At 43.3% G+C, this 25839-nt stretch overlaps 1 protein-coding gene across 1 annotated transcript in view; it reads left to right on the forward strand.

The window, feature by feature from the left end:
- The window catches only part of ZC3H12B (zinc finger CCCH-type containing 12B), a 35152-nt gene extending 10809 nt beyond the window's left edge, over nucleotides 1-24343 (forward strand). Inside the window, exons 2-5 of the mRNA XM_061178866.1 lie at nucleotides 19157-19296; nucleotides 20734-20968; nucleotides 21631-21737; nucleotides 22923-24343. Of these exons, the coding sequence (XP_061034849.1) occupies nucleotides 19157-19296; nucleotides 20734-20968; nucleotides 21631-21737; nucleotides 22923-24343 (1903 nt within the window). The remainder of the gene's footprint in view (nucleotides 1-19156; nucleotides 19297-20733; nucleotides 20969-21630; nucleotides 21738-22922) is intronic.
- Nucleotides 24344-25839: the final 1496 nt, after the last annotated feature.

Here is a 25839-nt window from a genome sequence, read left to right on the forward strand (position 1 = left end):
ATGGGGTTTGTATATGTTGACCTATAACTAAATGTATAGGTCATGTTTTAAACTGATAGTCATTTAAGTTCTAACACATTCTAAAAAATCTACATTTTATACTCCCCTCCCCCACAGTTTGTGTTTTTTATGTCATATTTTATATCTTCATGTCTACCTCTTAACTCTCTATTGTAATTATAGTTTATTTTACAACTGTTGTCTTTTAATCTCATACTTGCTTATGTAAATTGTTGATCCACCACATCTACTATATATTTGCTTTTACTAGCAGGACTATTTCTTTCCTATAAATTTTACTTCTTGTTGTAACCTTTTATTTTCTACTTAGAAAATACCTTTTAAAACTTCTTGTAGGGTCAGTTTAATATTGATGAACTCTTTTAGTTTTTGTTTGTCTCAGAAGTGCTTTTTCTCTCCTTCAATTCTGAATATCTTTTCTGGGTATAGTATCCTAGGTTGTAGGTTTTTCGCTTTCAGCACTTTAAATATATCATGCCACTCCATTCTGGCCTGCAAAGTTTCTGCAGAAACATCAGCTGATAGCTTTGGGGGAGTTCCCTTGTATGTGACTCTTGATTTTCTATTGCTGCCTTTAAAATTCTTTCTTTGTCTTTAACTTTTGCCATTTTAATTATGATATGCCTTGGTATGTGTCTCTTTGGGTTCATGTTGTTTGGGACTCTCTGTGCTCCCTGTGAATGGAAATCTCTTCTTCTTCTGGAATTTTTCAACCATATATTCATCAACTACATTCTTTACCTCTTACTTTCTCTCCTCTCCTTCTGGGACCCTTATGTTAATGTTACTATGCTTGATGTTGTCCCATAGATCCCTTAAACTATCCTCATTTTTTTAAATTTTGTTTTTCTATTTACTGTTCTGATTGGGTGGTTTCCATTAGACTATCTTCCAGATCACTTATGCCATCTTCTGTATCACTTAGTCTGCTGTTAATTCCCTCCAGTGTGTTTTTCATTTCAGTTATTGTATCCTTCAGCTCTGACCAGTTCTTTTTTATATTTTCTAGTTCCTTGTTAAAATTCTCATTTTGCTTGTCTATTCTTTTCCCAAGTTCAGTTAGCCTTCTTATTACTAATGGTTTGTACTCTTTATCTAGTAAATTATTTACCTCTGTTTCATTAGGGTTTTTTTTTTTTCAGAGGCAGTTCTTTTTCATTCATTTGAAACACATTCCTTTGCCTTCTCATTTTGTTTAACTTTCTCTGTCTCTATAGAGTTAAGTGAAACTGTTACTTATCCTGATCTTGAAGGGGTGTCTTTCTGTGAGAGTGTCCTTATGCAGTCTGTGTGTGCCCAGTGACTTTGGTGGGAGAGCTGGATCTGAAATGAGCACAGGTCACATCTTCCCCTGGGGTGTGCTGACAGCTACCACCCTAGTTGATGGTAGGGCTGGATATGGAGGAGCTAGAGCCAGAAACAGATGTGAGCTGGGGCTTCTCCTACGATCAATGGTTGTCACCACCCTATTGGGCATGAGGCTGGGGTCCAAGATGCTGGAGTAGAAGCCCTAAGGGTTGGGTCCAAGCTGGTCCCATTCCCTCTAAATGTGCACTCTCCCCCAGCAACAGCACCTCCACCCTAGTGGAGAGCAGAGCCAGAGAAAGTGGAGTTGGAACAGTAGCCCAGTGAGGGCTGGAGTGGACGCTGGGGCGGTTGTGAGAAACCAGCCAGAGCCCCAGGCTGTTTTCAATATGCTTTCTTTGCCTTGTTCCTGGGAGTAAGGAAGTGTGCATGCATACTGTTCATGATGGAGTCTCAGTTTCTCACAGCACCTCTAGTAAGTCCCACCAGTTTTCAAACAAGCTAAGGGGACTCATCTTCCCAGTGTGAGACCCCAGTGCTGGAATGCCAAATATGTGGCTAGAACCATATATTTGGCATCCACTCGCTTCCTAGGGAGTATCTCCAAGCCTATGATATACCCCTCTTCTTCTGTGTCCCCCGCTAGTAGCGCAGGTCCCAACCTGATCATTTCTCCTCTCTGCCTGACTCCTTGTGGATCTTTCTTTATAGCCTTGGTTGTAGAAGAGCCTTTCTGCCAGCCTCCAGTTAGTTTTCAGTGAGAGTTGCTACACATGTAGATGTATTTTTTTTTTAAACATCTTTATTGAAGTATAATTGCTTTACAATGGTGTGCTAGCTTCTGCTTTACAACAAAGTGAATCAGTTACACATATACATATGTTGCCATATCTCTTCCCTCTTGCATCTCCCTCCCTCCCACCCTCCCTATCCCACCCCTCTAGGTGGTCACAAAGCACCGAGCTGATCTCCCTGTGCTATGCGGCTGCTTCCCACTAGTTATCTATTTTACATTTGGTAGTGTATATATGTCCATGACACTCTCTCACCCTGTCACATCTCACCCCTCCCCCTCCCCATATCCTCAAGTCCATTCTCTAGTAGGTCTGTGTCTTTATTCCCATCTTGCCACTAGGTTCTTCATGACCTCTTTTTTTTTTTTTCCCTTAGATTCCATATATATGTGTTAGCATACTGTATTTGTTTTTCTCTTTCTGACTTACTTCACTCTGTATGACAGACTCTAACTCCATCCACCTCATTACAAACACCTCCATTTCATTTCTTTTTATGGCTGAGTAATATTCCATTGTATATATGTGCCACATCTTCTTTATCCATTCATCTGATGATGGACACCTAGGTTGCTTCCATGTCCTGGCTATTGTAAACAGAGCTGCAATGAATATTTTGGTACATGACTCTTTCTGAATTATGGTTTTCTCAGGGTATATGCCCAGTAGTGGGATTGCTGGGTCATATGGTAGTTCTATTTTTAGTTTTTTAAGGAACCTCCATACTGTTCTCCATAGTGGCTGTATCAATTTACATTCCCACCAACAGTGCAAGAGTGTTCCCTTTTCTCCACACCCTCTCCAGCATTTATTGTTTCTAGATTTTTTGATGATGGCCATTCTGACCGGTGTGAGATGATACCTCATTGTAGTTTTGATTTGCATTTCTCTAATGATTAATGATGTTGAGCATTCTTTCATGTGTCTGTTGGCAATCTGTATCTCTTCTTTGGAGAAATGTCTATTTAGGTCTTCTGCCCATTTTTGGATTGGGTTGTTTGTTTTTTTGTTATTGAGCTGCATGAGCTGCTTGTCTTGTGTTTCCTTATTTATTTTCATTTTGGATGATCTGTCCATTGGTGAAAGTGGGGTGTTAAAGTCCCCTACTATGATTGTGTTACTGTCGATTTCCCCTTTTATGGCTGTTAGTATTTGCCTTATGTATTGAGGTGCTCCTATGTTGGGTGCATAAATATTTACAATTGTTATACCTTCCTCTTGGATCGATCCCTTGATCATTATATAGTGTCCGTCTTTGTCTCTTGTAATTGTCTTTATTTTAAAGTCTATTTTGTCTGATATGAGAATTGCTACTCCAGCTTTCTTTTGATTTCCATTTGCATGGAATATCTTTTTCCATCCCCTCATTTTCAGTCTGTATGTGTCTCTAGGTCTGAAGTGGGTCTCTTGTAGACAGCATATATATGGGTCTTGTTTTTGTATCCATTCAGCCAGTCTGTGTCTTTTGGTGGGAGCATTTAATCCATTTACATTTAAGGTAATTATCGATATGTATGTTCCTATTCCCATTTTCTTAAATGTTTTGGGTTTGTTATTGTAGGTGTTTTCCTTCTCTTGTGTTTCTTGCCTAGAGAAGTTCCTTTAGCATTTGTTGTAAAGCTGGTTTGGTAGTGCTGAACTCTCTCAGCTTTTGCTTGTCTGTAAAGGTTTTAATTTCTCCATCAAATCTGAATGAGATCCTTGCTGGGTAGAGTAATCTTGGTTGTAGGTTTTTCTCCTTCATCACTTTAAGTATATCCTGCCACTCCCTTCTGGCTTGCAGAGTTTCTGCTGAAAGATCAGCTGTTAACCTTATGGGGATGCCCTTGTGTGTTATCTGTTGTTTTTCCCTTGCTGCTTTTAATATGTTTTCTTTATATTTAATTTTTGATAGTTTGATTAATATGTGTCTTGGTGTGTTTCTCCTTGGATTTATCCTGTATGGGACTCTCTGTGCTTCCAGGACTTGATTAACTATTTCCTTTCCCATATTAGGGAAGTTTTCAACTATAATCTCTTCAAATATTTTCTCAGTCCCTTTCTTTTTCTCTTCTTCTTCTGGGACCCCTATAATTCGAATGTTGGTGCGTTTAATGTTGTCCCAGAGGTCTCTGAGACTGTCCTCAGTTCTTTTCATTCTTTTTTCTTTATTCTGGTCTGCAGTAGTTATTTCCACCATTTTATCTTCCAGGTCACTTATCCGTTCTTCTGCCTCAGTTATTCTGCTATTGATCCCATCTAGAGTATTTTTAATTTCATTTATTGTGCTTGTCATCGTTTCTTGGTTCCTCTTTAGTTCTTCTACGTCCTTGTTAAATGTTTCTTGCATTTTGTCTATTCTATTTCCAAGACTTTGGATCATCCTTACTATCATTATTCTGAATTCTTTTTCAGGTAGACTACCTATTTCCTCTTCATTTGTTAGGTCTGGTGTGTTTTGACCCTGCTCCTTCATCTGCTGTGTGTTTTTCTGTCTTCTCATTTTGCTTATCTTACTGTGTTTGGGGTCTCCTTTTCACAGGCTGCAGGTTCGTAGTTCCCGTTGTTTTTGGTATCTGTCTCCAGTGGCTAAGGTTGGTTCAGTGGGTTGTGTAGGTTTCCTGGTGGAGGGAACTAGTGCCTGTGTTCTGGTGGATGAGGCTGGATGTTGTCTTTCTGGTGGGTTCGTCCACGTCTGGTGGTGTGTTTTGGGGTGTCTGTGGCCTTATTATGATTTTAGGCAGCCTCTCTGTTAATGGATGGAGCTGTGTTCCTCTCTTGCTAGTTGGTTGGCATAGGGTGTCCCGCACTGTAGCTTGCTGGTCGTTGAGTGAAGCTGGGTCTTGATGTTGAGATGGAGATCTGTGAGAGATTTTCGCCGTTTGGTATTACGTGGAGCTGGGAGGTCTCTTGTGGACCAGTGTCCTGAAGTTGGCTCTCCCACCTCAGAGGCACAGCCCTGATGCCTGGCTGGAGCACCAAGAGCCTTTCATCCACACGGCTCAGAATAAAAGGGAGAAAAAATGGAAAGAAAGAAAAAAAGAGGATAAAATAAAATAAAATAAAGCAATTATAATAAAAAATAAGAAAAAAAATTATTAAGAGTAAATTTATTAAGAAAAAAAAATTTTTAATTTTTTTTAAAAATAGATTTATTAATTTTTTATACTAAAAATAAAAAAATTATTTAGAAAAAATTTATTAAGAAAAAAAATTTTTTAATTTTTTAAAATAAAAAATATGAAAAAACTTATTAAAAATTTTTTTAAAAATAGAAAATAAGGAAAAAATTATTAAGAAAACATTTATTAGGGAAAAAAAATTTTTTAAGCCAAAAAAAAAAAAAAAAAAAAAAAAAAAAAAAAAAACGGACGGACCTAACCCTAGGACTAACGGTGAGAGCAAAGCTATACAGACAAAATCTCACCCAGAAGCATACACATCTACACTCACAAAAAAAAGGAAAAGGGCAAAAGTTAATATATCCTGCTCCCAAAGTCCATCTCCTAAATTTGGGATGATTCGTTGTCTATTCAGGTATTCAACAGATGCAGGCACATCAAGTTGTTTGTGGAGCTTTAATCCGCTGCTTCTGAGGCTGCTGGGAGAGATTTCCCTTTCTCTTCTTTGTTCGTACAGCTCCCGGGGTTCAGCTTTGGATTTGGACCCGCCTCTGCATGTAGGTCCCCTGAGGGCGTCTGTTCCCTGCCCAGACAGAACGGGGTTAAAGGAGCAGCTGATTCGGGGGCTCCGGCTCAGTCAGGCCGGGGGGAGGGAGCGGTACGGAGGAGGCGGGGCGAGCCTGCGGCGGCAGAAGCCGGCGTGACGTTGCAGCAGCCTGAGGCGCGCCGTGCGCTCTCCCGGGGAAGTTGTCCCCGGATTACGGGAGCCTGGCCGTGGCGGGCTGCACAGGCTCCCAGGAGGGGCGGTGTGGAGAACGACCTGTGCTCGCCCACAGGCTGTTTGGTGGCGGCAGCAGCAGCCCTAGCGTCTCATGCCCGTCTCTGGGGTCCGCGCTGATAGCCGCGGCTCGCGCCGGTCTCTGGAGTTCGTTTAAGTGGCGCTCTGAATCCCCTCTCTTTGCACGCCGCGAAACAAAGAGGCAAGAAAAAGTCTCCTGCCTCTTCGGCAGCTGCAGACCTCCTCTCGTGCACCCTCCCGGCTAGTTGTGGTGCGCTAGACCCTCCAGGCTGTGTTCACGCAGCCAACCCCAGTCCTCTCCCTGGGATCTGACCGAAGCCCGCGCCTCAGCTCCCAGCCCCCGCCCGCCCCGGCGGGTGAGCAGACAAGCCTCTCGGGCTGGTGAGTGCTGCTCGGCGCCGAGCCTCTGCGCGGGAATCTCTCCGTTTTTCCCTCTGCGTCCCTGTTGCTGTGGGATCCGCGCTGATAGCCGCGGCTCGCGCCCGTCTCTGGAGCTCGTTTAGGCGGCGCTCTGAATCCCCTCTCCTTGCGCGCCGCGAAACAAAGAGGCAAGAAAAATTCTCCTGCCTCTTTGGCAGCTGCAGTCTTTCTCCCGGACTCCCTCCCGGCTAGCACCGAAGCCCGAGCCCCAGCTCCCAGCCCCCGCCCGCCCCAGCGGCTGAGCAGACAAGCCTCTCGGGCTGGTGAGTGCTGGTCGGCACCGCTCCTCTGTGCGGGAATCTCCGCTTTGCCCTCCGCACCAATGTGGCTGCGCTCTCCTCCGTGGCTCCGAAGCTTCCCCCCTCTGCCACCCGCAGTCTCTGCCCACGAAGGGGCTTCCTAGTGTGTGGAAACCTTTCCTCCTTCACAGCTCCCTCCCACTGGTGCAGGTCCCGTCCCTATTCTTTTGTCTCTGTTATTTCTTTTTTCTTTTGCCCTACCCAAGTACGTGGGGATTTTCTTGCCTTTTGGGAGGTCCGACGTCTTCTGCCAGCGTTCAGTGGGTGTTCTGTAGGAGCAGTTCCACGTGTAGATGTATTTCTCATGTATCTGTCTAGATGTATTTTTGATGTGTTTGTGGGGGAAGGTGAGCTCCCACAAACGTCCTCCTACTCTGCCATCTTGACTCCCTCTTTTTAAAATGTGTTTAAAAATCACAGCATCATAATAGGCTGTGTAAAGGAGGCTAGACATCTCCCCTGTTTTAATGAGGGGAAACTAGAAGCATAGTAACAAGAAAGTTAAGTGACCTGTACACAATATTCCAGTAATCAGAATGATGCAGTGGGTGGTGAAAAGCAGAGAGTGATTTCTGTGTCCAAAGGACCAAAGGTAACTTTGCCCCCCTCCCTAATAGGCATAAACTAGAGTGATTCTTGAGGGGAAGAGGTATGGATCTGCTAAAATCAATTTTTTACCAGATCAGGCCACCCAAAACACTTTAGATTGGACCCATTTCCCAAGACCCACTCTCCTTTAAGTGTTTTGTGTTTTGGAGGTGGGGATGAGAAGAACCCAGGACTTCTTTGAGAACTTTGAATTCATGGTGATATAAGATCTTCCTTGTCTTTGGAGTTCTGTTCAAGGATTGCTGATTATGAAGGACACTTTTTGGTTCTTTTGCTTTGTAAGGAATAATGAAGAGATTAATTACCAAGGTAATTAGTTTCAACATATCTAGTCTTTGCCAATAGTAAACTCTCATGCTGATAGGAAGATAAACTTTTGTCTTTTATAGTAGTTGATTTACTATATTAAAGATACCTCACACAATTTAAAGAAAGCAAAAAAAAAAAATCAGCACTCAACCTTATTTTTAGGAGCATGTAAAAATAGTGCATAATGGACAACATGATTTTTTTTTAATTGCCAACTGTGTCCTTGTTAGCATCTATTCCTTGTTTGACTAGGAAAGTTACTGATGAGTCCCATTTATTCTGCAATCACATTTCACATGGTCAAAAGTTCAGTGCCATAGTCTGCTCATGATTTTTTAAGTGCCATTAATCTGAATTCATTTTGTTTTCCCCATTCTCATATAACTTTATCATGAGATTGGTACTTAGACAAACTACATATTGATGTCTCTTGTTCCTCAGTGTGTTGGATGAGACTGCATTGAAATCATGATGCTTTGTCATTAATAGCATTTGTTTAACATTTACAATAGTGGTGTACCTGTAATTCACATACTGATGTATGGTAAAATCCTAAAGGGTTTGTTAATTCAGAGAGCTGTTTCCTTGGGTGTTGGGGGGGGGATCCATTTCAGTGGAGTTAAGGCTTTCAAATGTAAACGCCACCATATTTTTTTTTTTCTTAGCTGCGTTGGGTCGTCATTGCTGTGCATGGGCTTTCTCTAATTGCGGTGAGTGGGGGCTACTCTTCATTGTGGTGGCTTCTCTTGTTGTAGAGCATGGGCTCTAAGCATGCAGCCTTCAGTAGTTGTAGCACTCAGGCTCAGTAGTTGTGGTGCACGGGCTTAGTTGCTCTGCGGCATGCGGGATCTTCCCAGATCAGGGCTTGAACCTGTGCCCCCTGCATTGGCAGGTGGATTCTTAACCACTGGGCCACCAGGGAAGCCGCCCCACCATGTTCTTTTTTAAGTCTAGGAGAAGCCGAAATATTTGAACCCTACAAAAAAAAAAGTCAGAGAGAGAGGCCAGTGACCCATCTGCTAGACAGAATTTGGCTTGGAACCTAGATCGTGAGACATATCTAAGCCACTTGACAGAACAAAGTGAGTTGTAGTGTCACTAAAACATTCTGTAACTTTCAAGTCCTAGGTTTTATATTGCTTTTAAGATAGTATTTTAGGTCCTAGCTTTTTAAAATTGCAAAAGGACATTTTGCAGGTTCAGGCTAAAACAGGTCATCTTGCAGGATTTGTTTATTTTCCATTTTTTTCATTCATTTATTCCTTAAATATTTATTGATCTCTAAACTTTGCATAATGGGCCCTTATGTAGTGTTACTGGGTTGGAGTGCATTGTGTCAAATAGCTTCAACCAAGGAGGTCAAAGGAAGACCCAGACCAGCAATCTCTGTCCTTGTGATAGCAAGCAAAGAATTGCAGGCTACCACTTTGGGCTTAAGTACAAAGCAAAGTTTATTAAAGCATAGTTACACTCTCAGAGAGAGAGTGAGCTATTTCTGTGAAGTGAAACCAGCACTCCTGTACAGGCTTAAGAGTGTTTGTAAGGAGCGTTCTGTGAGGAGGTGGGTCATGATCATGGGTGAGTGACAGGGGATCATTATTTGATTGACAGTCCCGAACTATGTAACAAGTTCATTATTCTGCATGCCCTTACCCTTAATTCACTAAGAAAAGCCTACCCGGAGTGGGGGGGGGGAGCAAAACCACATACAGATTTTATTATAATGATGGTATAATGAGTTTGGGTTTACTATAGGTTATATGCCTGTCTGGTCTGGGCATGTGCAGCCCAGAGAAGTTCCCTCGTGTTATTGGGTTCCCTCTTTATCTGTATCAGGATATGTTGCCCACCACCTGACCATGGTTTCACCCATTTTGGGTGGGGTGTAACTTGACTATTCCTCCCTTGTCTTTTTACCACTGTCACCTCCTTGCTGCTAATGTCAGGGCAGGGTCCTCAGATGGTTGAGGTGTGACTCGACTACTCCCTTCTTGTCTTTTTGCTACTGTTGCCTCCTTGCTCCTAATGTCAGGGGAGGGTGCCCAGAGGGTTGGGGTGGGACTTGTTTCCTTCTTGTCTTTTCACCACTGTCACCTCCTTGCTGTTAATGTCTGACTAACTACCTAACATTCCCCCCTCAAGAGTATGGGACCCAATTCTTTGGGACATGGGCGATGACTGCTCTGGCTGCTTCCTGCTGTTAAGGGGCAGAGTCTTGATTGGGTCCCTCCTCTTGCTCTCCTTCAGCTAAGAGGTAGGCTGGAGTGATGACCATCAAGGGGTCCCATGTAGATCTTGATCTCAGGGTCAGGCTGAATGGGCTGGTAGCTACCTCGCAGAACCATTTGGAATCGAACAGCCTGTATGCGTTCTGAAATGAGTCGAACAAGTAGGTTTATGATACAAGGGCCTAATAACAAAACAAAGGCTGTCAGGACTAATGGTCCCAACAAGGGCAACAGCCATGTCCATATCTGGGTCTCCACAGAGGAGAGGAGGGTAGAAAGCCAGCTAGGGCCCTGTCCTGCTCTCTCTTTCAGATCTTCTATTATTTTGATGTTTTTCTTTAAAACCAGAAGGTTTTCTTCAACCTGGCTGGAGGTATTAACATAGAAGCAGCATGTTTCATTTAGCAGGGCATAGACACCCCTGGCCTCAGCTGTTATAACAGGGGTCCCCAACTCCCTAGTTGTGGATTGGTACCGGTCTGTGACCTGTTAGGAACCACACCACACAGCAGGAGGTGAGTGGTGGACAAGCGACTGGAGCTTCATCTGCTGCTCCCCATCACTCACATTACTGCCTGAACCATCCCTGCCCCCCACCCAGTCTGTGGAAAAATTGTCTTCCATGAATCTAGTCCTTGATGCCAAAAATGTTGGGGACCGCTGTGTTATAACATTGAGGGCCCTCTTATTTTGTAAAACCACCTCAGCCAGAGAATCTAGGGCTGACTGTTGCTCCTCAGTGGCTGCTACCGTAGCCTTCCAGGATTCCTGGACCATCATGGTAAGATTGAGAATGCTTCTCTCTAAGAGGCGTATACCCACAAACCAAAAAAATTCCTCTAAAGACACTGTGGATCACTTCAGGCTGATCCAACTGGCGATCCCTGGTACTTTAACAGCTGTAGGAGAAGAGAGCAAGACTGGATAGGGTCCCTTCCAGGTCAGCTGAAGTTGAGAACAAGGAGAGCCATCCTTCCAAGTTTTGATGAATACTTGTGTTCCTGCAGAGTAGAGGCAAGGAGAAGACTCTGGGGAAGGAAGCCTTTTTACCACATATTTCTGGAGGGCTTTTTGGAATTGTCCAAAGGAGGTGACAGAGTACATCAGTAGGTCCCCTCATAAGAAAGGCCTACCATACAGCATTTCATAAGAGCTAAGGTTAAGTAAGGCCTTTGGGGATGTTCTGATCCTTAAAAGAGCAATAGGGAAGGCTTCCTTCCAACTGAGAGAGGTCTCTTGGGTTATTTTTCTTAAGGTATTCTTTAAATGTTGGTTGGCTCTTTCTACATTTCCTGAGGATTGGGGTCTCCAGGAAGAATGAAAGTGGTACTCAATATCTAGAGCCTTGGATATCTGCTGAATAATTTGGTAAACAAAGGCAGGACCATTATCACTCTGAAGAGACAGCAGGAGGCCAAATCTAGGGAAGATTTCAGTTAAAAGCTTCTGGGCTACCTCTGAAGCTTTTTCTGTCCTGGTGGAGAAAGCTTCCACCCAACCAGTAAAGGTGTCCACAAACACCAAAATGTACTTATATCCTCAGTAGGGAGGAACCATTGTAAAGTCCATTTGCCAGTCTTCCCCTGGATATGTTCTGTGTCTCTGAGATAGAAGGGCCAACGGGGGTGGCTTATTTCCCTGAGGATTGTTAGTCATACAAATAGGGCATGATGAGGTTACCTTATTAACTACATTGTAAAGTCCCTTCCCAGAGAAGATAGAAGAAACAATCTGGTATGAGGCATCTCTCCCTAGGTGACAGGCCTCATGCAAAAATCTAATAATTTTCCATTGGAGCGATTGGGACAGGTGAGTTAAGTCCTCTCTCCAGTACCATCCATCTGGGTCAAGGTGGTACCCATGATTTATGGCCCATTTGATTTCCTTAGGCAGGTAAGACAGGGAAGGGAAAGAACTAAGGGAAGGAACTAAGGCACCATCTATCACAAAGGGCTGAAGGGCTGCTTGTCGGGCAGCCTGATCAGCTAGCCAATTTCCTTTTGTTATTTCATCGTCACCCTTCTGGTGACTTCTGCAATGAATCACTGCTACCTGGGAAGGCTTGAGGACTACCTCCAAGAGGGAGAGAATTTGAGGTCCATACTTAACTGGATTGTTTTGGACCATCAAGTAGCCACATTACTTCCAGATAACAGCATGAGCATGCAGAACCAAAAAAGCATATTTAGAGTCAGTATATATATTAAGGGCCTTATTTTCAGCCAGGGTTAAGGCTTAGGTTAAAACAATTATTTCTGCCAATTGGGCTGAGGTCTCTGGGGTAAGAGTCCGGGCCTCAATAACCTGTGTCAAGGAGACCACCACATACAATGCCCTTCTACATCCTTCAGAAACAAAATTACTTCCATCAGTAAACCAAACCTCCTCAGGTTTTGTAGTGGAATATCAGTTAGATCTGGTCGGGGCAACAAGGAATGATATATTGTCTTCACATTGGTGAACTGGTAGACCTTCTTCAGACAGGGGGAGCATGGTAGCTGGATTTAAAGAGGAGCAGACCATGACACGTAAGTCTGGATTCTCCAACAGTAATGCCTGATATTTGAGGATCCTGCTATCTGTGAGCCAGAATGGCCTTTCTCTTCTGAGAGGTAACCTGATGGGAGGTATATACTGTCAGGGGAGGCTTCTTCCACTAATAAGGCCAAGGCAACAACTACCCTAAGACAGTTGGGCCATCCAGTGGCCACCAGGTACAGTCTCATTGACAGATATGCTACAGGTCTCCAGACAGGGCCAAGTTCCTGAGTTAAGACTCCTAAAGCCATCCCTTGTTTTTCTGCCACAAATAGTTGGAAAGGTCTATCAGTTCTTGGGATTCCCAAGACTGGGGCCTGAGATAGTAATGTCTTTAGCTGTTAGAAATCTTGGGTTTGGTTAGGGCCCGAGAGCAGAGGTTTAGAGTCAGATTTTCCTTTCGAGGTCTCATAAAGAGGTTGTGCTTTTAGTCCGTAGTTAGGAATCCATAGTCTGTAATACCCCATGAAGCCTAAAAAGGCTCAGAGCTGCTTTCGGATAGTTGGTTCCAGCAGATCTAAATCCCTTGTATTCTATCTGGGGAGATACTTTGTTCCCCTGGGGAGAGGATTACTCCCAGATATTTGACTTCCTGCTATGCCAATTGTACCTTAGACTTAGAAACTTTATAGCTTTTCTTGGCCAAAAAATTGAAGGTCTGGGTAGCATGAGTTAAGGCTCTCTCATGGTCTGGGGAGCAAATAAGAAGGTCATCCACATACTGGATGATAGTCCCTTCCGCCAGATGTAGATCTTGGAGGTCCTTGGCCAGGGCCTGGATAAAAAGGTGAGGGCTGTCTCAGAACCCTTGAAGTAGGACTGTCCAGGTGAGTTGTTGTCCTCTATTCCCTTCCTCATGCCACTCAAAAGCAAAGAGGTAGTAGGACTGGGGGTACAGAGGTATGGAAAAGAAAGCATCCTTTAAGTCTAACACAGTAAACCAGGAGGCTGTGCCTGGGATGGTCCCCAACAAGTTGTATGGGTTGGGGACTACCGGATGGAGTGGGACAACTGCCTCATTGATAGCTCTTAAGTCTTGGACTAGTCTGTATTCTCCGTTTGGCTTCTTAACAGGTAAGATAGGGGTGTTGCAAGGAGAACTGTAAGGAATAAGTAGCCCCTGTAGTAAAAATCTGGATATGAGAGGCTGCAGTCCCCTTTGGGCTTCTGGGCAAATTGGATATTGTTTCTGATTGGGGAAAGAGGTTGGGTCCTTTAAGGTGATAAGCACTGGGGAGGCGGTTATAGCTCTCCCCGGGATTCTATCAGCCCAGACCTGGGGGTCTACTGGCAACTTAGCTAAGGTTGGTGTGCCAGTTCTCAGAGGGGGCTGTGTCTCTAAGACTAAGAACTGGAGGGGTGTTACTGGGGTGGTTCCCCCAAGTACCAGTCTGGTTCCCAGCTTGTTCATGTTGTCCCTACCTAACAGTGGGTGGGGGCATTCAGGTATGACCAGGAAGGAATGAGAGAAAGTATATCCTTCCCAGTAACAACACAAAGGGACAGTAAAGGGCCTAGTAGTAAGTTTACCTGAGACTCCTTAACCTGACAGGAGTCGGAGGAGAAGGGTCCAGAGAAGGAAAACTAGGACAGAGTAGGCCACCCCTGTATCCAATAAGAAAGATATGGTCCTACCTGCCACATCCAGGTTTGCCCTTGGTTCCAATCCAGTAATACTGATGTTAAACAGGGGGGCCATTTGGAGCAGAGGGTCCCATCAATCCAGGGTCATCTGAGGGGCTGCCCCTGGCCCCTGAGCCCTTTGGCCCAAGGGGCAGTTGGCTCCCCAATGGCCACTTTTTTGGCATTTTGGACAAGGCATCTTAGGAGACTTGCCCTTGTGGAAGCATTCCCTCGCCCAGTAGCCAGGTTTTCTGCAGACCCAGCATCGGTCTTGGCTTCTGCTGGGACGGGTCAGGGTTTCTCTGGATGGGGGTTGCCCCTGTAGGGCTGCCAATAATTGGGCCTGCCTATTTTCTTTCCTCTTTTCCCTCTCTGGGTAAGGAATCCATCTTTTAAGAGGTTGGATTAAAGTTGGGTTTCTGGCAGATGGAACAAATCAAGCTCGCTTGTCTAGATGGCTAAACCCTTTTTACTAATATTTATGGAAAACAAGTCAAGTTTTAAATTACTTTACCCTCTTTTTCAAATTTTGCATTTTAAAACGATGGCATAGATAAGGGTTCCTGAGAAGACCAGATAGCACATTGGCATCTCAAAGATACAGGCAAGTTTCTCTTAGGATGACTTTGTTTCCTCTTTGTTTAATACTTACAAGCCTCTTAAGATAAATAGGGAAGGTTTGGGAGTGGTAAAAGGATTGGTGGGTTTTGGATTATTTTTGGAGCCACACTCCTGGTCTTGTAAAGACTACATTTGTAAAACAAGGACAGTTTTGTTTTTCTTTTTTCAAAGAATTGTGTGGCTACCTCAATGATATTGAAGGACTAACATACCCATTTACCTATGTTGGAAAGTTTTACTTTTCCTCATTTAGCTTAGGGGAGAAGGCCTCTTCCAAAATTCCAATCAGGCTCTGAATATCAGCTATGGTTAATTTAGTCAGACCAGTGGCCTCCTATTTTGGTAATCTATGTACAAACATTTTTGAGGATCTTCCCTAGGTTTAAGAAATTTGTGAGGGTGGTTCTCTTGCCCCTCAAGAAACATAGTGGCCCCTAACTTAGTTAATAAACCTCTTCCCATTAAAGGGATGGGACAATCAGGCACAAACAGAAAGGAATGTAAAAACAGCTGGCCATTGATGTTGCACAAAAGGGGTTCCAGGAAAGTGTGGCCCTGCCTTTTCCCTGACACCCCCATTACATACTCTTTATGGTTACTAAGTTTTCCAATCCTTTGGGTTAAGACTGAAAAGGTTGCACCAGTATCTATAAGCAAAATTCTATCAGGAGGCCTGCCACATCAATGACCACCCAAGGCTCAACATTTATTATGTAGATGGTATCTCTAGGCAGAGCCACTTTTGGCCTCGGGCCCCCTCAGTCTTCTGATTGTGAAACCGTCAATGGCCGAGGGGCCCCCATCACTCTCTGGTGTCTGGGGCATTCCTTCTTCCAATGCCTTGGCTGTTTGCAAAGAGCACATCGATCGCAACTCTCCTTCCAGTGCCTTTTGTCCACACAGGGCACATTGGTCCTGTCTGTGTATCCATGGGCCTAGTGGTCCAGGAAAAGCCGGCCTCGCAGCTGGTGGTCTCTGAGCAGACAAAACCACTGCAATCATTTGCACCTTTTGCATATTTCTCTCCGTGCGTTCAGCATTTTTGGCCATATACCTATTATTGAAAACCAAATAAGCCAATTGGAGCAAATCGTTCTTTGGAGTCTGAAGACTAGCAGTTGCTTTCTGAATTTTGCGCCTGATGGCTGGGGCAGACTGGGCCATGAAATGCATAGCCAAAAGGGCCTGTACCTTGGGGGAGGAAGGATCCACGTTCATTCGGGATCCATGGCCCTGTATGGTGAGGTCCCCTAGTTGGCATTCTAGAGGTTGTAAGAACAAATGGTTTTGTACTTCTCCAGAAACTCCCGTGACCGGGATAGACTGAGATGTTTTCTGTGCCACTTTGGTGTTTACCACAGAATATGTGACACCGTATCTATTAGAAGGTCAATCAACTTATTCCTCACTGTCAATGTTACCTGGGAGCTCTTGTGGGAAAATTAGAATTGGGCGCCTCAAGTCCAAGGGAGTCCCCGGGCCTCTTAGAGGATATCGGAGCAAGGGAAATTGCCCTGCTGCGGAAACGGCTCCCGGTCCAAATTGGGTGCTCTGTCGGGTCTTAGATGGTGATACTAAACCAGGTTCCTGTGCTCCAGGGGTTAACATAGAAACTACTATTTGATCCCCATGGGTAAGGGAAATAGGAGGTGGTGAATATGTTGGCGGCATGGGTCGGAGGGCAGTTGGAACAACCGTTGGGGGAGCTGGATAGGCTAGAGGGAGGTTTAAGTTTTGAAATAACATACCCTCACTCTCATTTTCTCCCTCTTCCCCTTGTAGAATAGGTTCCCCCTTAGGTTTTCTTTCAGACCACTGCACCATAAGGTGGCAGCCCTCTGACTCCTTTTCCTCCTGATGCAATAGCATAAATGCTTCTACATATGGAATCTCATCTCTTTTCCTTGCTCTTTTGCAAAACATTTCTAACGGCGATATCATATAATAATTGAGTGAGCCATTCAGGGGCCATTGTTCTTCTGATCCTAGCATATATTGGATCCGCACCCTATTACAATAGTATATCATATCTTTCTTAGTCATAGGCTCACAGCTATGTTTTGCCCATTTATCTAATATATGCCCCAAAGGGCTCTCCTTTGGGATAGATGGAGTATTTCCCATTTTTGTAAGTTTGATAACACCAGAACACAAAAGACACATATTCCAACACAAAAAGCACAAATTCCAACATCAACACACACAAAACTAAAACCAAACCCAACAAACCGGTTCTCAAAATCAGGTAGAGTCCAACAACAATTCCCCTTTCCAACAGGGTACCCCAACCAAAAAAACTTGGTTTGTCCCGTAAAGGAAAAGCCCAAATTGAGGGGGGAATATGTTCTAATGTGCACGCCAGAGTGACTTACTCTCCAAAATCGAGTCTGTCGACTCATAGAAGTTTGTCGGTTCCTTGCTTCAACTGCCAAGAGCTGGGGTAGCCGGTGCCGCTTCAGGGAATTTTGAAGGGAAGATCTTCAGGACAAATGGTCCCCGCAGCTGCTAGGGCCTTGCCCCAATATTCCCTGACTGGCGCCGCCTAGCCATGAGCAGCAAGGCTCCTGGCTGGCTAAGCTAAATTTGTTACCGAGTCCAAGATCGCTCTGCTTGCCGCACAACAGGCCAATAAATTGGGAGACGAGGTGTTGAGACAAGGAATAGCGACTGTATTCGGAAAGCCGGCAGACTGAGAAGATGGCAGACTAGGGTCCCCCCAAAAACCCATCTTATTGGGGTCTGGATGCCAGTTTCTTTTATAGAATCAGAGAGGGAAGTAAAGTAAAAAGTCAGAATAGAGAGGGAGAAGTGGGGAGGAAGTAAAGTAAAAAGGGCCATCAGTCTTGAAAAACATCTGGAATGGCCAGCCTTGGGGAGGGGATGTGTTAATTTCTTTTTTCTTGCAGCCATTCACAGGTGGGTAGGGTTCCCTGAGGCAGGCCGTTATGTATGATTATAATAACAAAAGCAACGAAAAGCAAAAGCTAAAGTCAAAGAAACAGATCCAACATGGAGTCAAAATTGGCTCTTCCCTGCTACAATATTTTTTCTAACTTTTTACAGTAGTCCCCTGTTATCCACGGGGGTTACGTTCCAAGAACCCCAGTGGTTGTCTGACACTAGGGATAATACCAAACCCTGTTTGGTATATACCCTGCTTTTTCCTATACATACATACCTATGATAAAGTTTAATTTATGAATTAGGCACAGTAAGATATTAACAACAATAACTAATAATAAAATAGAACAATTATAAGTATATTGTAATAAAGTTGTATGAGTGTGTCTCCCTCTTAAATATCTTATTGTACAAATTCAGTGTCTTTTCCATCTTAACTTTTGCAGTTTGAGGTGTGACAACAAAACTAGCATGAATTTCTTTTTCTTTCTTCAAAATTTCATGGATAGAAGATTCGTTCTTACAGTAGACCTTAGCAACCTCAGCATATGATTTTTTTTCATTCCTTAAGTCAAGAACTTTCACTTTTTCACTTAAAGGAAGCATTTTATGGCCTCTCTTCAGTATATCCAAATTGCGAGCACCACTACTCTTGCACTTTGGAGCCATTATTAACTAAAATAAGAGTTACTTGAACACAAGCACTATGATACTGCAACAGTCAACCTGATAACAGAGATGCTACTAAGTGACTCACAGATGGGATATGCTGGACAAAGGGATGATTCACCTCCTGGGGCGGGATGGAATGGGATGGCACCAGATTTCGTCACTCAGAATTGCACAATTTAAAACTTATGAATTATTTATTTCTGGAGTTTTCCATTTAATATTTTTGGACTGCAGTTGACCGTGGGTAAGTGGAACTGCACATAGTGAAACCGCGATAAGGAAAGGATACTGTACATAGACTTTCTTCTATAAAATTTGGATTACATTACATGTAGTCCAAATCCTTTCTTTTCTCTTCTAGCATTACACTGTGAGCATTTCCCACATCTTAAAATTTTCAAGACTGTGACTTTTGTTGGCACATCATATTTAATTAAATGTGATAACTATTTTCAGTCAGCGTTTATGTGTGTCTTTTTTGCTATCAGTTATTTTTTAAGCTTACTATATGTGCTTAAAATTCATCTCCAATTAATCCTCAATATAAACTTTATCTAAACCTCTGGTGACACCTCTTCTTTTTTCATCTGATAAATATCTGAATCTTTGAAAAGAAAGTGGTAATAGAAACAGAAAGAGATGAGAGAAAATGGAAATAATGATAGGAAATTGTCACTAAAGCTGCTATAAGTTGGGAGGTGTTACCTGTGGCCTTGAATGAATCTGTAATAATAACGGCAATATTTGTAATGATGGAATAAAAAAGAATTTGTTTTTTTAAAAAATACATTTTTGGCATCCTCAAGAAATAATATGTCTGTCATTAATGCCTTGGTGCTAAGAAAAAGCCTGTTTGGAGTATTTCTTTGCTATCTGTTGTCAATCTTCTCTACTCTCATTCTCTATCTTCCTGAAGCCATGGGAATAAAGAAGAGTTCTCCTGCAGAGGAATACAACTTGCTGTGGAATGGTTTCTAGATAAAGGCCATAAAGACATTACTGTATTTGTGCCTGCGTGGAGAAAGGAGCAATCCCGCCCTGATGCACCAATCACAGGTACCATTTCAAATAAGACATTTCTTCTCATCCAGAGGCAAAGCTGGCAAGATAGTTTGGGGAGACCTTGATGCTCCCAAATTAGATAATTACTTTTCTAAATTTATTAAGTATACTTAAAATGTTTTTTATTAAGTATATTTTAAAGCATATTTTTCCTGATCCAAATAAACCATTGTGCTGTGGCATACAGCAATTAAATAGAGACTTCAATTTCAGGCAAAGAATAAAGCACACAGTTGAAAAAAAGGAGTGCTTTTTCTATTTGACCACAGACTTCAGACTAAAGGGGGATGAATCTGAGTTTTCCAAAATACTAAAGAAACCGTGGTAGACAATGGATCTTATTCTGTACCAGATAAGTGACTGTGGGATTTGCAAATTAGGGGGTAGAATAGAAAAAGAGAAAAGTCCCATGGCATTCAGAGCGAACTTATCTATGAGGCACAGTAGGCCCAGTGCCTAGGGCCCATGATAGATACTTTTAGGGTCCCATGTAAAAGTTTTAATTTTATTATTTTTTTAACATCAGAGGGGAAAATTGAATATAACAATGAATGTATAATAATGTACCTAACTGGATTATTTGTTTTTATACCAACCCAGTTGTAAAGTATAATTTTTAATATTTCTTTAATGGAAGAAGGGACCCATGAAGGCAAAAGTGCCTAAAGTCCACAAAAGTCATGATGTAGCCCTATTGGCAGGAGGATCACTACATTCACTTGTAGTAGTATATGAAGCTAGCTCTTTACAGCATTTGAGAGCATAAATACCCCAGTCCTCTGAGTATCAGCTCTTGCCTGTTGTGCAAAATGAGAAGGTTCAGTGAATGGCTGTCAGAACTGTGTCATGGAGCTATCTGCCAGCTGCTGAACAGGCTCTCAGCCTCAGCCTGAGAGTGGATCCTGGCTTCTTTCCTCAGTAATTAAGAAGCTAAAAGGAAAGGGGGTCAGTACTCACATGCTACCGCTTAATGTTTTTCCTTAGTCATGGCTTTCCCTCAGGCAGAAGGCAAAAATGTTGTCCCTAGGAGGGATGCTTTATTCTCCTTCTGGCTGACACATCCTCAGCATACTGCCCTGGTTTCTTCAGCAACCAAAAGCTGGTGCTTCAGCCAAAGGGCAAAACAAGCCTCAAGAATGCTAGGGTATCAGTGTTATTTCTCACTGTTCATGATAGGTTTTAAAAACTTAGATGCCATTGAATCTATTTCCTTCATTTTATCAGAAAGAAAACTGGAATGCAAAGGGGAAGGTAACTTGCCTAAGGTCAAAATCCAAATTGGTGCCATAGCCAGGAATAGAGGCCACTTTCTCTCTAAGGGCAAATAATATATTAATCTAGTACCAACTTTTGTATTTGTAATATGGGGATAATGCTGTTGATTTCCAAAGGTTATTTCTACCCTCTGGCATATAATCCGTATTTCAACAGATCAAGATATCCTACGTAAACTGGAGAAGGAAAAGATTCTTGTCTTCACACCATCCAGAAGGGTCCAGGGCAGGAGAGTTGTTTGCTATGATGACCGGTTCATAGTCAAACTGGCTTTTGATTCTGATGGCATCATTGTATCCAATGATAACTACCGAGACCTTCAAATTGAAAAGCCAGAATGGAAGAAGTTTATAGAGGAGCGGTTGCTGATGTATTCTTTTGTGAATGACAAGTATGTTTCTTTCCTGTAGGCTCTGAATAGCCTAAATCCGAGTTATTACTAGGGATAGATTTCATTTCATTTCAATAAACATTTGCTGGACACTTACTGTGTACAGTGCATTATGCTGGTCACCATGGGGATAAAAGGCTGAATGAGTAACAGGACTCACCCTTAAGAGGCTCAAAGTGTACTGGAGAAGAGAGAGAGATTCCTACAATGTGTCATGATATGTGCTATGGTTAGAATTTTTTAAAATTGCTTTGCCTATGTGAAATGATAGGAAAAAGCCTCACAGAGGAGATAACATTTGAGATGAAGTTTACTGCAGAGGAAAGAGGGCTGCTGGGCATTTCAGGTAAAGAAGACATCATGAATAAAGCTACAAAGATGTGAAAGTGGGTTGCATGTTGCGGGAACCAGCAGGCATGCCAGTATGTCTGGAACTTATAATCCACAGAAGAATGATGCACGGGAAAAATCATTCCTTTTTTGTGTTCAAGTGGAAACAGAGGGAAGAACTGCTGGCTTAGCAGAAGATAGACTTGAAGCAGGAAGGGCCGTTAGAAGGCTGTGACAACAGTATAGGCAAGAGGTAGTGATGGTCTGAACTCCTGATAAGGGATAGTGGGGACAGAATGGAAGACGTTTACCTCTTGCTTGCTTGCTTCCAGATTTATGCCTCCAGATGATCCTTTAGGACGCCATGGCCCAAGCCTTGAAAACTTCTTAAGAAAGAGACCCGTTGTTCCCGAACACAAGAAGCAACCATGCCCTTATGGTGAGTACCTATGTGCAGAACCAAGTTCTGTACTGAGAGAAACATAAGAACTCTGTGAATACTTTTCTCTTCAAGGTTTCCCTTTCAAAGGGAAAATCCTGGCTTGTCCACTTTCTTAGTTAAAGTCTGTGTCTTCATGTATTATCAGTTAGGCATTTAAAGAAACATCTTAGAAATTGCATGAGGAAAAGGTAACTAGAATCGAAGGAAAGAATAATTGTCACTAGTTAAAATGATGCATGTGTTCTAGCTGCCTCTGTCCTGAGCAGGGTTGCTGGGTGTAGGGATGTGCAGAAACCCACTTGGCCTATGGAATCAGAAAGGGTAATGCCAAATTGCGTTTGGCCTGAAGAAGGATGTGTCTTTCAGGCAGGTGACTGCACACTCTGTCAACTAATAATACCCTTTTCTTCCAATCTGTACTTTCCAGTTTACTTCCAAATTTTATTTTCATTTCCTTTTTTAAATATAGTTTTCTAGAGTGCTTTCATGATCTTACCCAAGTCCCTGGGATACAAAGTTTGTGAGCCTAATAGTATGACGTGGGCTGCCTGGTCTGAGGCTACTTTGAATGTTCATTATTTTTGGATAGTCATTTATTTATAGGATGACTAGGTGTTTGTTCTCAACTATCATTTATTCATATCATAGAGTATTTCATGTTCATTATTTTCATTTAATCCTCACAACGACCCTATAATAAAGGCATTATTATGAACCTTGTTTACAGAATAGGAAAATGAGGCACAGAAAGTAAAATCGCTTACCAAGGTCATGGGGCTAGTAAGTGACATAGCTGGAATTCAAACTCAGGTCTGACCGGCCTCCAAGCCGGTGCTCTTTGCACTGAACCACCCTGCCTGCTGCTGCCCTACACTGCCTTAGCATGTGGGTTATGCCTAGGCAAAGTTGTGAATTACAGGAAAATGAAGGCTGTTCAATGGCTCAAATCTTAGCTTTCGCATTGCAGTTTCCTCCCCAGGTTTCCACTTCTTCCCTCTCCCCTCACAGTGTGTGATGCCACCATGGTGTTGTCTGTCTCCCATCTTTATGAACAGTTAATTTTCTGCCTTAACCCCAAACAGTAAAACTCTAACCTGAGTGACCAAATTGTTACGACAGCTTCTGGCACAGAGAGTTGCACCACTCTGAGAGAGAGTCTTACCACAAGGCATTATTTTTCAGGCAAAAAATGCACCTACGGCCACAAGTGCAAATACTACCATCCGGAGCGGGCCAACCAACCGCAGCGTTCGGTGGCTGATGAGCTCCGCATCAGTGCCAAACTGTCCACAGTGAAAACCATGAGTGAAGGCACCCTGGCCAAGTGTGGTACAGGGCTGTCTAGTACCAAAGGTGACATAACCTCAGAAGTCAAACGTGTGGCCCCCAAGCGCCAATCGGATCCCAGCATCCGTTCCGTGGCTGTGGAGCCTGAGGAATGGCTGTCCATTGCCCGTAAGCCTGAGGCCAGCTCTGTCCCCTCACTTGTGACTGCTCTAAGTGTCCCCACAATCCCACCCCCCAAAAGCCATGCAGTGGGTGCACTCAACACCCGTTCAGCCAGCAGCCCGGTGCCAGGATCCTCTCATTTCTCCCACCAGAAGTCCTCACTGGAGCACATGACCAGCATGCAGTACCCCCCAATCCTGGTTACCAATAGCCATGGGACCCCTATTAGCTACGCTGAGCAATACCCAAAGTTTGAGTCCTTGGGGGACCACGGCTACTATTCAATGTTAGGCGACTTCTCCAAACTGAACATCAACAGCATGCATAATAGAGAGTACTACATGGCTGAAACAGACCGGGGGTTGTATGCCCGGAATCCCAACCTCTGTCCTGACAATCGTATGAGCCATAGCAGGAACGACAGCTATTCCTCTTACAACAACCTGTATTTGGCTGTAGCTGATACTCATCCTGAAGGTAGTTTGAAGCTGCATCGCTCAGCATCTCAGAACCATCTTCAGCCTTTTCCTCATGGTTACCATGAAGCCTTAACGCGAGTGCAGAGCTATGGCCCAGAGGACTCTAAGCAAGCCCCCAACAAGCAATCAGTCCCCCACTTAGTTCTGCATGCCCAGCACCCGACAACTGGAGCACACTCCAGCTGTCCTGGAGACTATCCCATGCCTCCCAATATCCATCCTGGGGCAACTCCCCAGCCAGGACGTGCCCTGGTGATGACTCGGATGGACAGCATTTCTGATTCCCGCCTGTATGAGAGCAACCCCATGAGGCAAAGACGCCCTCCTCTGTGCCGGGAACAACATGCCAGCTGGGACCCACTGCCCTGTGCAACTGACTCCTATGGCTACCACTCCTATCCCTTGAGTAACAGCCTCATGCAACCATGCTATGAGCCAGTCATGGTACGGAGCGTGCCTGAAAAGATGGAGCAGCTTTGGATGAATCCTTGGGTTGGAATGTGCAATGATTCCAGGGAGCATATGATCCCAGAGCACCAGTATCAGACCTACAAGAACCTCTGCAATATTTTCCCTTCAAACATCGTCCTTGCAGTGATGGAGAAGAATCCCCACACAGCAGATGCCCAGCAACTAGCAGCCTTGATTGTTTCTAAGCTTAGGGCTGCACGTTGACATGACATAGGACTTATTTCATTATACAAATATAAATATGAATACCAATAATGCACTAATACTATGATAATAGTAACTAATTATTTTGCGTTACACTTTACAAGTTACAGAGTGTATGTCATTGACGTGCATAACAACCCTGTGAGGTAAGTCTTACTAATGTCTTGCTTTCTAGACAAGGAAACTGAAGCTCAGTGAGATTAGGTGACTTGCCGAGGTCACACTGCTAGCAAGTGACCAAGTCAAGACTCACACCCAAGTCCTCTGACTCCAAGTCCTATGCCCTTTTGCACTGCACCATGCAGGTAATGGAGGACAAAACCCAGGGGAAAGGCCCAAATGCAAGAAACCCCAAGGGATTCCATTACCAACTGTTTTCTTAGTCACACATTCTATATTACAAAGTATCGATGATAATATCTAATTTAGAGAGCAAGAGCATCAGGATCAATCCATATGTTGAATTAACCTTTTAGGATTTTTAATAGGAATATTTAAAGCTATTTAAAAGTAAATGCATACTTTATTGCATGGATATCTGACCATTCAATACCTTTATTAACCGAGCTATAGGGTCACATCGAAGCTTCTAGAGCTATATTTCAAACTTATTGTTAGCAATTATATTGCATGTATGACTGTATGTATTTGTTTGAGAGGTGTATGTGTATATCTCTATATAACCTTTTATATAGTGATGATAAAAAGATAGGCTCTGCACAGCCCTTAGTCTACAGCTGTGTAGATCACAAATCAGACTTGATTTTATGTCACATTTCATAGTTTCAACTAGTTTTGAAAGTGAAACTACATCCTAATATTTGAACATTGCTTTCTTAGGCACCAGAGCAAACTGGCTCTATTTCCTTTGCACTTTTTACTTGTCAACATTTATTGACAGTTCTTAGCTTTTAAGTCTCTTCACCTCAGTAAATTAGGGATCAGATTGCAGCCTTCTTCTGCAGAGGAGCTGATGGATAAGCTCAAGTTCCAAGCATAGTAGATGCGTGTGCTAGACAAGCACAGAAGAGTTTGACCAGGACCAAGGGATTTCCTACCAGAATCCACTTCCCTTAATCCCAGGAGAGATGGCCAAACTCATTTGGTGTTAAATGATGAACACAAAAGCTGCATTCAAGGAGGGTCTAATGGATGCTCTTTGGACTTCTGACCTATGCAGTATTCAACACTACAGGATGAAATGTAATGCACAGCCATGTAATCCACTTTGTCCTGCCATCCACCCTTTGGGCAATAAGGTTGATCATTGGTGGAGCAGAATTTCTTTAGGAAACAAAATTAGGGGATTTTCTGGGTGGAAAAAAGGCAGCTTCCAAAAGGGGATGCTACATCTTTGCTAATAGCTGGCTCAGTTACACACTTCAAATGCACACAAAGAGTGTGCACTTGACCTTAGGTAATTCTTAAATGCATTACTAAAGAAGGCAGGACTTTGTGTTGACGGCACTATTTGCGCAACCTGTATCTTGCTCAGG

The sequence above is a fragment of the Eubalaena glacialis genome, chromosome X (genome assembly GCF_028564815.1).
Source record: "Eubalaena glacialis isolate mEubGla1 chromosome X, mEubGla1.1.hap2.+ XY, whole genome shotgun sequence".
NCBI classification, from domain to species: Eukaryota; Metazoa; Chordata; class Mammalia; order Artiodactyla; family Balaenidae; genus Eubalaena; species Eubalaena glacialis.